At 38.8% G+C, this 13,099-nt stretch overlaps 2 protein-coding genes across 3 annotated transcripts; one reads left to right on the top strand and one right to left on the bottom strand.

Annotated features, from left to right (window-relative positions):
- The first annotated feature begins 445 nt into the window (after positions 1-445).
- On the top strand, positions 446-9,988 carry LOC103703089 (ACT domain-containing protein ACR12-like). Of its 2 annotated transcripts, XM_008785788.4 has the most exons (12): positions 446-799; positions 3,028-3,082; positions 3,755-3,877; positions 4,600-4,694; positions 5,451-5,529; positions 5,620-5,679; positions 6,834-6,853; positions 6,957-6,981; positions 8,511-8,566; positions 9,011-9,116; positions 9,208-9,276; positions 9,613-9,988. In XM_008785788.4, the coding sequence occupies exons 1-12, from the start codon at positions 609-611 to the stop codon at positions 9,673-9,675; spliced, it is 942 nt and encodes a 313-aa protein (XP_008784010.1). In that variant the 5' UTR covers positions 446-608; the 3' UTR covers positions 9,676-9,988. The 2 variants fall into 2 exon arrangements, with proteins under 2 accessions (XP_008784010.1, XP_008784013.1); XM_008785791.4 differs by lacking the exons at positions 6,834-6,853; positions 6,957-6,981 and having other exon boundaries at positions 449-799.
- Positions 9,989-10,993: 1,005 nt separating this feature from the next.
- Positions 10,994-12,776, bottom strand: LOC103703085 (protein trichome birefringence-like 36). Its single transcript, XM_008785785.3, has 5 exons — positions 12,360-12,776; positions 12,112-12,283; positions 11,856-12,037; positions 11,593-11,751; positions 10,994-11,505 (listed from the first exon to the last, which is right to left on the bottom strand). The coding sequence occupies exons 1-5, from the start codon at positions 12,713-12,715 to the stop codon at positions 11,205-11,207; spliced, it is 1,170 nt and encodes a 389-aa protein (XP_008784007.1). The 5' UTR covers positions 12,716-12,776; the 3' UTR covers positions 10,994-11,204.
- Positions 12,777-13,099: the final 323 nt, after the last annotated feature.

Genomic DNA, 13,099 nt, shown 5'->3' with positions numbered 1-13,099 from the left:
CAAATAATATGATCATAGAGAAGTTATCCTCTCCATATAACCCCCTTGTAATCCTACCGGTTGTTTACCCCAAAACATTCATATATTTTATTGTAATTCTCTCATAAAAAAGATTATAATTATTGGAAAAATAGATTGTAATTATCTTGTATGGAGCATCATAGTGCACCTTATCAAACAAGCCTAAAATATGGGCCACACCCAAAATGTTGATACAAAGAATGATGTCAAGTTATGAGAAAAAGCAAATGGATCCATTTTTGTTTTTCTTCAGCAACATTTTTTTTAAATTTCTTCAGAGCAATAGATTCGTAGATTGCGATTTGGACCGGAATTTTCTTAGAAGATGTAGGTTGAGTGGGTCGATAAGACGATTGCTGCAGGAATATCCAAATAGACGTTATTGGTTTATTCTTCTCCCATACTATGGGCGCCAATACCCGGCTGACGTGGCCCACCGTAGAGAGACTGTCCTCCCGGCTCCCGCCGCCGTAGATACAATTCCCCCGCCAAACCGAGTCAAGGACCAGTCTGCCTATAAAAGGCAGCCTCCGCACGGCCACCGTTGTCTTCCATTTCGGCTCTTTGTAACAGCTGACCTCGGGGCGATGGCTATCGCTACTGGTTTCCTTTCCCCTCACTCTCTCTCCCCTTCGTCTCTCGCTCTCCGCATCTCCAAGTTTTCCTCCCCAGGGCTTGCCCTCTCCCGCTCTCCCCGGGTCGAGATCGCCAAGCCTTTCCCCTTTCTCCATGGATCGATCGCCTCCAGCAGCAGCGGGTTTCTGGGAAGGATCCGTGGGTGAGCTCGGATGCACTGCCCTCACTCTCTTCTCTCTTCTTAAATCGTAATTTCTTGGTGTTTTTCTTCGTTTCTGTTTTGATTTTGTAGTGTTTCTTTACTAGGGTTTGCGATTGGATTGCTGTGATTTTGTGATCGGTTGTGGTAGTGATCGATTTCTTTTCTTGAGGTTTTCTCTGTTCTTGCTAGTGTTTTCATGTGGTATGAGTTCGTTTTATTGTGGCTTTATGGGGACTTCTTTTTTATTTATTTATTTTGGGAGCAGACTGGGGTTTAGCCTGTGGCTTTTGGATTTTCTTTATCGCTGCTGGTTTGTTTGGATCAATTTTGGTTGCTTGATGAAGAATCCGGGCAGGACTAAATTTTGTGGTTGAATGATAAAATACCTTTTCCAGCAGTTGTTTTGATGTGACAAGATGCATGTTAACACTGAGGCTTGATCTGATGATATGGTTTCTTTCTTACAGCCGGTTTGGTTCAGTTGATCCTTGAGTTCTTGAAAGAATCGATGTTCTCTTTCTTTCTCTTGATTTATTTATTTTGAGCCTAAAATAGGGTTTGGCCTTTGGTTTGTCGATTTTCTTGATTGCAACTGGCTTGATTTGGTTTGATTTGGTCGGTCGTTGGATTCTTGATGATCCGAGCCATGGTCAAATTTTCAATTCCACTTAGCTGGATTTGTTTCTATCCTTTTCTTTGGCTACTTGTTCTTAAGGATATGATGCTCTTATCCAGTTGATTTGATGTGAAGATATGCATAAATAGTATGGTTTGTTCTGATGATATGTTTTCCTTATTACAGCTTTTTTTCCACCTCCATTCAACTGAGCTTTGAGTTCTTGATAAAGAATCTCTGTTTTGACTCAGTAACTGCATTGTGATATTATTCCTTTTTTGTTTTCTCTCTTTCTTTATTTGACTGGAATTATTTAATCTGCATGTAAGTAATATGATATTATTCATTGATTTGGTTCCTGGATGTCACAGGTCAGGATCTGGATAATAGGTTATTGCTATTTGCAGAATTTGTTTGAATTCATGGTATTTGGAGAAAATCAATAGTTGTCTGAGTTTTCCGATGCATAAATCTCAAGAGTGATTAGGCGCAATGCATAAGAGATTTGTAATAATGCAATGGTCGATGGCCCATAATAATGATTAAAGAGGCAATGTAGAAAAGTAATACTAATTAAGGGTGGTAATCAAGTTGGATATGTGTCAGGTTAGATGCAGATCAGGTCAAATACGACTCTAATCAAATATTTGTCAACCCAAACCAAGGATCGTCGAACCGGTACCGATAGGCGTGCCGGTTGGTGTCGGTACCGGTTCAGTATCGGTACCAATGGTTGGCCTGGTTCACGCATCCAAAAGCTCCAAAAAAATTTGGAACCGGTATGGGCTAGTATAGCGAGCCGGTACTAATCAGTACGGGCCGATACAGTTCGGTAGGGGCCGGTACCGATTTTTAACGCCGAACCGGACCAGTCAGAGTCGGTACCGGTTCGGTACGGGCTGAACCGGCCGGTTCAGCATTCCTTGACTCAAATCTAACCTGCTTATTAAGTTGGTCCAAAATCCAATTTTGAACCTGACCTTATCAAACAGGTAATCCAATCCAGCCTGCCATTTAATAAATAGGCTGAATCAGGTTAAATAGGTTAAATATTTTCTTAAACAGGTTATATTGGTCTTAAAAGGGTTAGACATGTTTTAAATGGTTTGAACAAAATGAGTCGGAACATGATCCGACCCAATTATTAAATGGGTCAGAATAGATTAAATTGGTCAAGACTCTAAAACCTGAACCTGACCCATTTAATAAACATGTTAGGTTGGGCCAACTTGTTTATGTCCGGAACATGTTTATGCCAACATTGAACTTGCTTAAACTGGGTCGGTTCCGGTCGGGTCATAAAATTGCTACCTCTAATACTAATGTTGTTAATTGTAGTTTTTTTCTAAAAAAATTGAGCAGAGGATATCGTACCACGTGCTGATACATGTTGTGTTGCTTTCTTTTTCTTTGTTCACCTGTTCATACATCTATTTTAAATTGCAAAAAAAAAAAATCCAAGAACTTTATTAGGGTTGTTGTATTTTTATAATATTTAATTCTAAGTTTCATTGGTGAGGGATAGAATTGTGTTTACACTGATTTACATGCACAGCATTCATGCATTTCTAGAAATCATCAAGTAGTATATCTGAAAATCTTTGCTCTGCAGGAGTGATTCTCAATCTTCTATTGATACAGAAGACACATTGGGATCTTCCTCATCGGTATGTCATAAGATCCTTCATTGTAATGCAAGTTATCTGTCCATTGACAACAATCTTCTCTATGAAGGGTTGAACAGTTGTATTAGTGTACAATTATGCTTTGGGTGGAAAAGAACAATGCTTCTTTTAATGATTCTCTTCGCATTATTGATGTCAGGGAGTTCTGAATAAGTATCTAGTTCATTAGTATCTAGTCATGAATCTTGATTTTGAATCCATCAAAACCTGTGATGGTTATACTATGCAGGCCTGAAGGACCATGTGGATTCATAATTGCCTAAAGAAGATCTGGGGGGCTTTAATAAATAATTAAAATCTGTTAATATAAAGTAGTGCCTTTTAAAAATCTATGTACTTCTCCAGCAGAGGCTATAGTTAAATAATTGGTAAAAGATTATAGTGGAATAATTGGTAAAACAAAAACAATTGTGTAATTTAGAAACCTAAAATTAGTATTGTATGAAAATCTGGTCAGTGAAACTACATTTCTAGAGAAGATGTAATATTCTTCTGTTTAATTTTATCAAATTTTGGGCAAAGCAGGTGAGCTTGCTTGGTTATCTGCAGTATGTCTACTTTTAATTTGTTTCTGTTTGAAAATTGTATGAAATCTTTCAACAGTTTCAGTTGATGTTGTTTTGGTGTCTACAATGACAATTATTTTTGTGGCAGATGTCTGACCAAGATACTGATGTAGTTCCAATGCCAATAGTGTTGATAGATCAAGATTCAGATTCAGATGCAACAATTGTGCAGCTTAGTTTTGGGGACCGTCTGGGAGCACTTGTTGACACGGTGACATCACCCTTTTTTTTCCCTCAGTAAAAAGAAAAATTGCACCTCATCCTAGAATATCTCTACTGGATAGATTTTCAACTCTGTTGCAGTTGTTAACTCTGTAGCATAAATAACATTGTTAACTGTAAATTGTGTTCTGAAATCCTCTGTCATGCAGATGTACTTTATGCTTAAAAATAATATCTTGTAATTTTTTTATTCCAACTTTTCCATTTTTTTCAGTTGATGCATCCACTATCACAAGTAACATGTCAACTACATGCTACCTGTGGAATACAATATAAAAGCAATCTGTGCAGTAGAGATGCACTCTATCCATAAAAAAAAAAGATTACCTTGAAAAATTATTTTTTTCCAAATTGTTTTCATTGTTTTTATGGTCAGTCAACTGATTTACAAAATGATAGTTCCTTGGACAATTTCTGTTATTAGATATTCATTCAGCCATTGCCTATTGTCATTAATGGTCATCTTGATTTTAGTTTTCATGAGTGGGACATAAATCATTTGAAGCAAATAATGCATTGGTAAAAGTTATGCTATGGTTATATTGCAGTTGGGGCCAACATTATGCATATCCTTAGGGGGTGGTTAGGTTTGCACTGCTGTGCTTCTGATGTTTATTAGTTATTACTGTGACTCACAAGATGATTAGATTATTCATGATTTTGTTTGTAAATCTGGCTAGGACAATATTTATTGGTTGTTGTCAATCACAGATGAAGGCACTCAGAGATCTGGGCCTGGACGTGGCCAAAGGAACTGTAACAACTGAGGCTTCTGTTATACAGACAAAATTTTACATTATGCGATCGTGAGTGATAATATTGTTATTAAATATTCTTTACTGATTTATCACATAAATCTGTTTTTGTAATAATTTTTTTAAAGGAGTTATGGATTCTTCTTGAATAAATCTGTATGCTACCTTGTTCTTAAACTTCATCATCATATCTGCAAACATCTTAGGTGTGACCATCAGTTTTAACCCTTGAAGAAGGGCATTTTTGTTGTTATTTATTGACCATTATTATATAATCTAGGCCATCTAGTCAGTGCAGTGAGAATATACACTGCATATCTATCTGAATTGCCACGAGACATATTCAACTTATACTGGTGTTGGTGGTAGTATTTTCTTTTTTTGGGTGTTCGGGCAAAGTAGATATCAAACTTGTTTTTAAAAATTTCTGAAATTTAAATGAATCATTGCAACTAGATCTCGTAGCCTTAGCATACACAAAGCACCAAATAATTTGCTGTGCTTCTATACCAGTAGGCAACTCCTAAATGTATACACCATGCCTGTTCCTTAGCTTATCTGTTTTGGGTAATAAGAGACATTTCTAAGAGTTGTTGAACGTTTCCATATTCAAATGTATCTGATAATCAGTTAGTGGAGACATTTCTAAGAGCTTTTGAAACTGATAATCATTGAGGGCATTGTTTTTTGCCAAAACTTATGGATATTGAATGGTTGGAGCTTTTTCTTCCCCATTAATATCGTTGTTTGTTCATGAATTTGATGTCAGTCAGTGGAGTCTAATAGTTGGCTTCATGAACATACTAGGGGACGGAAGGTTGAGGATCCTGCTATGTTAGAAAAAATTCGGCTCACCATAATCAACAATCTTCTCATGTATCACCCAGTATGTTCGTAGTTTCATACTTATCTGGATTTGACATGTACTTTAATATTTTTTGTTCTTTAAGTGCATAATTTATTTATTTTTCTATAGGAATCTAGTGAGAAGCTAGCAATGGGTGAGGTTTTTGGAATAAAACCTCCAGAGAAGAAGGTAATGTAGCTCTGGTACTGGAGTATTGTACTTCATTTTGTTGACCCAAGCTATGTTGATGCAAAAAAGCTACTCTTTCCATGTCATTTTTAGGTTCAGAGATCTGCAATTTTGTATTAATCTGATTTTACATATTTTAAGCTGTCCTTCGATGGCTAATACGTTAGCTTTCCTGCTGAATTTCTAGATTAACCAGTTCAGAGGCAAAATATGTAATGTTCCTGCTAAAGTTCTAGACCAGCCACTGACAAGACAGAAACACAGGGAAATTGTTTAGACCTGGAAAGTCTGACTGTGTATGAGCTGTAAAAGATTCCTCTCACTTAATTCTGTTTTATTTCTTTTGTATTGCCTGGATGAAGGGAATTGAATTTGTTAGTTAATTAAAGAGAAGCAACAAAAGCTGATAGTGCAGCTCTTTGAGAAGCTTATCATCATTAAAGAAACTTTCATAATTTTCATGGATCAAGAATTAGCTCTTTATGTAGCTTTTTTGCGCAGGTGGGCCGGGGGGGGGGGATGTCCTTGAGCAGTTTAGATATGCTCTTGTTGCAATTTTTTAGTTATTTGATTCCCAATATTCTTTTTTATTTGCTTCAATAAATGCCTTAAGGTTGATGCAATATTAGAATTCTTCATGAAACTCAATCAGATTCCTCAGATTTCTTTGTTGCAAATTATCAAAATATAAGCATTTCAGGAATTAATCTCCAGCTGTCGATAATAAACACTGTTCTCCATACTACAACATGGTTGGACCCATTTATTAGACTCGGTTCAAATGGGATTGCTTGCTTAGCTGGTTTATTTCAACACATAAAAACTAAAAAATGAAAAGAAAAGAGAATACAACATCTGAACGAGTTCTGCTAATGAAAACTTCGTGAACTGTTGAAACTGGTTGTTTTCAATTGAATATGTTGGACTATCTTGGAGTTGTTATCCGACTGAAAACTGCAATTTATTCAAACTTTTGCTTCCAATTTGGAACTTGTTCAGTCTATTGGTCTTTTTCTCCAGTATCAGCAAAGGAATGTTTTTTGTGAGTTTATTAATTGCTTCTCCTCTATTGCATGAGAGACGAGGTTATGGAAATTAATTCCCATCAATATACACTCTGGCTCTGAAGATAACTTCATTCTTTCGCTCTCCAGAAACACTTTGACGAGCCTAAGTAAGTGCACTATATCAGTTTCATATCACTTATCATAAGAGGATGAACACTATGATGAGCCTAACAAGTGTGCTATTCACTTGGACATCACTGACGACAATAGTGATTATCCTCTTTTTCAATCTTTGGTAAGAAATTACATGCCACATAATAATATTCTGGTAGTTTGGTTTATGCAGTATACGTCTATATGCTATTATATATGAATGTTATGGATCACCACTTGATACTTTTTGATGTGCCATATTATGTTATACAATCTTAAATATCATTATTTTATTCTGTATAATCTTATCTAATGGAGGCTTTGCTGCAAAACATGCCCAAGAACATATAATCTCGAAGGCTTGAAGCAATATGAAAATGCTATATAATGCATGTAAGCCAGTAAGGCATAATTACTTGGACTCATGATCTATATAAGTCAGGTAACATGATAGAAGAAAGATCTAGAGATATAGATAATGGCAGGTGTATTAAGAAAGGGGATTCGGTGGCTTATCAACTATCATGATATTACATTAATGAGGCATGCAATGGGGCTGTATGAGAAACTGTTGGAACATGGAAGAGACATGAGTTAAGCGAAGGCATTGAATGCTCAAGGCTAAGATATCCTTGATATAGGTATCACAAAAAATTTGGGGTGAATATATCCATAATTCCATGCATGGCTTTGTTTGTAGGCAAGAGCACAAGGTAAAGGGATGCAGGAGGTAATTTGGTAGGTGATAGAATTGCTTTAAAGGTTTTTTTGCTGAGAGCATTAAGGGTGTGTGTACAAGAGCAAGAAATACAGATGGAAAATCATGCTGAACCAAAATTGGAAACCAAGATAAAAACAACATAAAGAACTTTGCTAGTTAGATTCTTTGAGGATTTGAAAGGTATAAAGTTTTAATAGCAATGTATTGGGATGACGAAGTAGGATTTGAAGGCTGCAAGCACATAAGATACCTATAATATAACTGAGAGTTGGTGGTGTAAGTAGGAATGGGAGAATAATTGAGAGCTGTTTCAATTGAGGTTAAAGTAATAGAGAGCTGATTGGTATTTTATAATTTTTCAATCACTTGCAAGGAAGACAAGGGTGACTGACATTCCTTGAAATGGAAGTTAAAGATGCATGGAACATTATAATTATGTGAAAATCAGATTAAAAATTTGAAATTGGTTAATGTAAATCGTGTTACTCTCTTATTGCAGATCCACCTTTTGTGTCCTAAGAGATGGACAGTTATATTAAAGTGTAGCAGTAATTTTTTTGTTTCCATGGTTGTTTCTTCTAGCATTGTTCATCATTTAGTTGCTGCTAATTCAAACACTTGCGGGTGAAAATAGTCAATTGACCCTGAACCTAAGAGTTAAATTTAGCTTTATCCTGGGACATGGGTAAAATTCTCTGTTAAAATAAGATCATAATTGGATGCATATTGTCACAAGCATCCCAGCAATCTCGTTAGTTGAGATATAAGGCCTTCAAATTTATACTCAATGCAAAGTGTTATGGTAAAGTTTGTGGTATGTTTTCAACTAGGTTTTGAGTATCCATTGGTTGCATTCCTGGACTTCAAATTAGCTTTGTCTTGGATGGCTCTCACTGCCTCGCGATCTCTTCCAAACAGAAATCCTGACTCTTTGATTTTATTATTGACAGGTGGATGTTGACATTGCAACACATATATTTGTTCAAGATGATGGACCAAAGAGAAGGTTTGTTACTTCTCATTTGGCATTTTTTGTTTATGTTTTTGATATTGCTAAGTTGGCTTTGAATGCAAGTAAAGTTCTAAATACAAGTCTTTTGTTTTAGTTACTGTCTTTATCTGTTATCTTCCTGTAAGTCATCATAAAACATGCACCTTTATTTTGTTACCTAGATCTACATTTTTCTTCTAGAATATATAAATACTACTTAAAGAGGCACACAAGCATTGAAACTGTGTTTGTTGTCACATTATTCTTCTCTGCACCTTATCCTTTGGAGCGTAATCATTTTCTACCTTCTGTGTGGAACCATTTTTTTCTTTTAAACAATAGAATAATGCTTTTCTTTCTCCTTGTTTTTTCCTCTTTCAAGTTGTAACTGTTTCCGTAGTCTAGAATTCCCTGACGCGACACAAGCTTGCCTCCTTGAACTTTTTAATACTGCTACAGCTTACTCTACATTGAAACTGCTGATCGACCTGGACTATTGCTGGAGATAATCAAGATTATAGTGGACATAAATATTGATGTGGAATCAGCTGAGATTGACACTGAAGTATGTGTCCTTCATCATCATCTTCTTGTTCTTGTTGTTAACATGCATTTCCATTGCTTTTCAGGTAAAAAATATCAATCTTATTTTGCAGGGCCTGGTTGCCAAGGATAAATTCCATGTAAGCTACGGAGGTGCAGCACTGAACAGCTCCTTATCACAGGTAAGGCTATCTCTGTATTTTCTTATCAGTCCTGTCATTGGCAATTGGTTTGAGCTATAAGTTCCGTCAAATACCTAACAAGCAAAACTTCTTTAGAAAATCTGCTCTGTAAAAAAGGACAGTATTATATGATCATCTCGAACAAGCATTACCACAATCAGTAGTCAATTTGTTTCAGATAAAGGCTAGAACTCAGCAGACATTAGATGACTATTATGTCTTCATAAATATATGCTGCTGGAGAGTTCAGGCAAAGAATGATGCATGATATGATTCCTTCGACTTAACAGTCAGCTCTTCACGCCCTGTTATTGAGGAAATCTTTTGTGCAAGCAGGTGTTGACAAACAGTTTGCGCTACTACCTTAGAAGGCCTGAAACAGATGAGGGCAGCTATTGATACCTTGTTCCAGTGAAATTCAAGACCCATAATTGGTGCAGGTCCCCTTCCATTGTTCCAGAGAGCTGATTTTCTGTAATTACAGGGCCTATGTGGCACTCTTCCTGTTACATACATCCTCTGCGAAAATCTATACATGATTGATGTCTGAATGTTGTGAATGATGGTTCTTGAATCTTGCTTAGTCTTCCATTTTGAGCTCAGGTAGCTTCAACATATCTGTTGCTTTGGAGATGTATCATCTATTACCCATACTAAAAACGGGAAGGCAGCCTCATCCTGGTCTGGCTAGGATTGGGCCTTTTTCCTTTTCCGGTTTTTTGTTTTTTGGTCTTGTTTTGTTTCCTTTTTCTCCTCTTTCTTTCTTAGCTGTGCTAGACATAGACAAGTGTGGAGACCATGGAGACCTACACAAGCTGTGAGTCTAACATGTGGCCTGATATTCGTCTTGGCATCCCAGTTGGTGAGCTATGACCGGATGAAGTAGAGTCTCCTTTCCTCTTTGGACTAGAAAACAATCGCAGCATGACAGGACAGGGCAATTGGATTTGTTCAACATGATCTGATATTTTAAATGGCAAATTATCTCTTGTTTCTCTGAGCTGCATAGTGGGAAAACGAAGGCTGTTAAATAGAGTTGGGTTGTGAGCTAGCTATACAAGGATTGGTTTAGATGAGAGCAATCAAAGGGGAAGGGGTGTCGTTGTGGGACCATATGTTGTCTCTTTCGGTAAGGAGGCATGCATGTTCATAATAGATTCATCTCCCTCCCTCTCTCTCTCTCTCCCGCCTTGTGGATGCTAAATTAAGGTTCTATTTTTTTTAATGATTTTTGCGCCGACATCTGTGGGCTAATTAGATAACGATTACTAGGCATATCTCTTCTAAAGTATGCCAAACTACGTCAAGGTATAGACTGATAGTTATTCACCGTTTGAACACGGGATACGGATACCTTCCTATAGGTACAAACCACCTAGACTCCCAGCTCTTGGTTGCATTGTATCATATTGAAACTATGCGTGGATCGCATTAAACCGTGCCCATTTGACTTGAATTATGCCAACTTGCACCCACTTGAATTGAATCATCTCACTATAACAAACACCAAATTGCTAGCCGGCATCATTCATATCCACGTTGAATTCCAATGAAGCCCTCCAGTAGTTTGGGTGATTATACAATGCGATAATAATAATTTGGGGAAGGTGAATATGTCAATCAACCTTGTCTTCCACTTGGTTTCTTCTAAAGAGAATGCTGTTCGAACATGTTGAACCATTATATGCATGATCATTAATTTAAGGAGCCAAAGACAAAAGGTCGACAAATTGATCTCTTATTATAAGAGAAACAAAGAGAAGTTACAAGCTAAGTTACATCATAACCTTGATCATCAGTCAAGTAACCCAGCAGAGCATCGCAGAATACTTTAATACAGCATCACCATAAAGACTAATTACCAACATACAGCTAGCGGCATTATTCTATAGTTGCTCCAAAATAAATTACATGGTCTCTTCTAAGTTCTAAAGAAGAGCATAGAGCATCTCATTCCATGCGTCAGGCACCCCGGGCAAGCACCAGTGGCTGCAATCTGAGGTCCAGGCTGCTGTGTCCTGCCTCCCCTGTGCATCAGCAGCTCTTCCATAGATTGACGGGTGCCCGTCCCTTCGAACAGCTGACATCCTTGTTACATCTAGAAGGTATACAGGAAAACTCGTCTTCCTCAGTACCTCACGCAGCACAACCAGTTGCCAGGGAACACGAGGTCTGTGGCCCAAGCCGACCAGAGGCTCCCTCTGTTTGTAACACTGCCATCCATTTTCCCTGACCAAATTAACATACATGAAGGCCCTGTTTAGAATGTTACTATTGCATGGCTGAGTTCATTTGCAAAAGAACGATGCGTTATACCTGCTATGCTGAGGCGAGACACTCCGAAAGATGACTCGAGTTCGACGAGGATCCAAGTTCAAGTCCACCCAGTTAGCCCATGTTGTGAGTCCCCTCTCATAAGCAACCATTGGGTTCAAGCCAGTGAAAAGCCTGCCCCCCACCTTGTAGTAATCCCACCTACCAAAGTCCATCGGATTAATATGGAAAAGACTCCCAGTGTAGCGCCAGATCAGAGCAAGTAAAATGGAGGAGAGAAAAGGAGTCGTATATGTTCAACTCACGAGCTCCATTCGCCGGAGTGAGTCCACCAATGAGCAGAATCGAACACGAGGACGTCAACTCCTCGCCAGTACTTCGCGTTCTCTTCGATCGAGTCCAAGTGGAGAACTTTCTTGCGATCCGCCTCTTCCTTCAATTCGACCAGGAGAGGAGCCCATGAGAACTCGATCGACGCTTCAAAGTCCTGCATACGCTTCATTCATGGTTATCTCGATTTCTCGCGGCAGATGATATATAGCTAGCAACTATTGATCTTACCATGGCATGGAAAGCAATGGTCGGACCACGGGAGGAGACCAGCTTCCTCTCACTCGGAATCACGGCCTCCACCAAGCAAACAAGAGACTCCCATTGGCTCCTCATTATGGAGTCTCCTACTAGCATGACTCTCTTCTTTCTTATTCTTCCAAGAAAGCCCAAGGCGTCGAACCTGAGCAACACCATTGCGCGATCATTAGTTTGCCGGTCGCTTTTTCACTTCACTCACCAGCAGGTTTCTCGCTTACCTTGGAATGGAGCATTGCTGTGGCTTCCACCTCCACTTCTCGTAGTCCGAGTCCGGCCTTCCGTTCCTCCGGCAGCTTACTTGGTTAACGAGGTAAGGGCAGTCCGGGTTGTAGAGAGGGTATGATGCATCGAACGCCCACTCTCCGACAGACAAGTCACAGGCCCTCGACAATGTATGCTGGCTCTGGACCTCGTTAACCCCATCGTCTTCTTTCTCCTCGGTCCACTCGACGGAGTCCATGTCGAAGTTAGCCAGACAAGGTGTGAAGTAGGAGTTTTTGGAGACAACTGAGAGGGTGGCGAGCCATAAGAAGAACAGTGAAGAAGTTGGGACGGTTAATGGTTTTCCAGCCATTTGGTTCTCGATTTAGAGGAAGGATGGGGGAAATGAGGTTTGTTTCATCAATGTTGAAGACTCTGACAGCCTTTTATGAAGGCTAGGAGGGGGTGGGTGCGTGGTTTCTCCCATGATACCACGCCGGTTCGGGCGCCGTAAACGACGGGGGGAAATGGAGCCCTTTGCTTTTTGTTCGTCCCATGGTGCCCACGGCATCGATGTGTCTTGTTTTGTTGTTGAGTGTGTTGGCCACGAGCTCGTCCTACGTTGAGGGGGCATCCATCTCATGTCATGATTTCGTCTGCGAGGAAAATGTCCGTGGTTTAAAATACTCGAGCTCGTGTCATGATAATTACTTTAGGGGCATCCATCTCATGTCATGATTTGGTCTGCATCCATCCA

The sequence above is a fragment of the Phoenix dactylifera genome, chromosome 10 (assembly GCF_009389715.1).
Source record: "Phoenix dactylifera cultivar Barhee BC4 chromosome 10, palm_55x_up_171113_PBpolish2nd_filt_p, whole genome shotgun sequence".
NCBI lineage: Eukaryota > Viridiplantae > Streptophyta > Magnoliopsida > Arecales > Arecaceae > Phoenix > Phoenix dactylifera.
The sequence above is the reverse complement of the archived record's forward strand: the minus strand, read 5'-3'. Positions and strand labels throughout refer to the sequence as shown.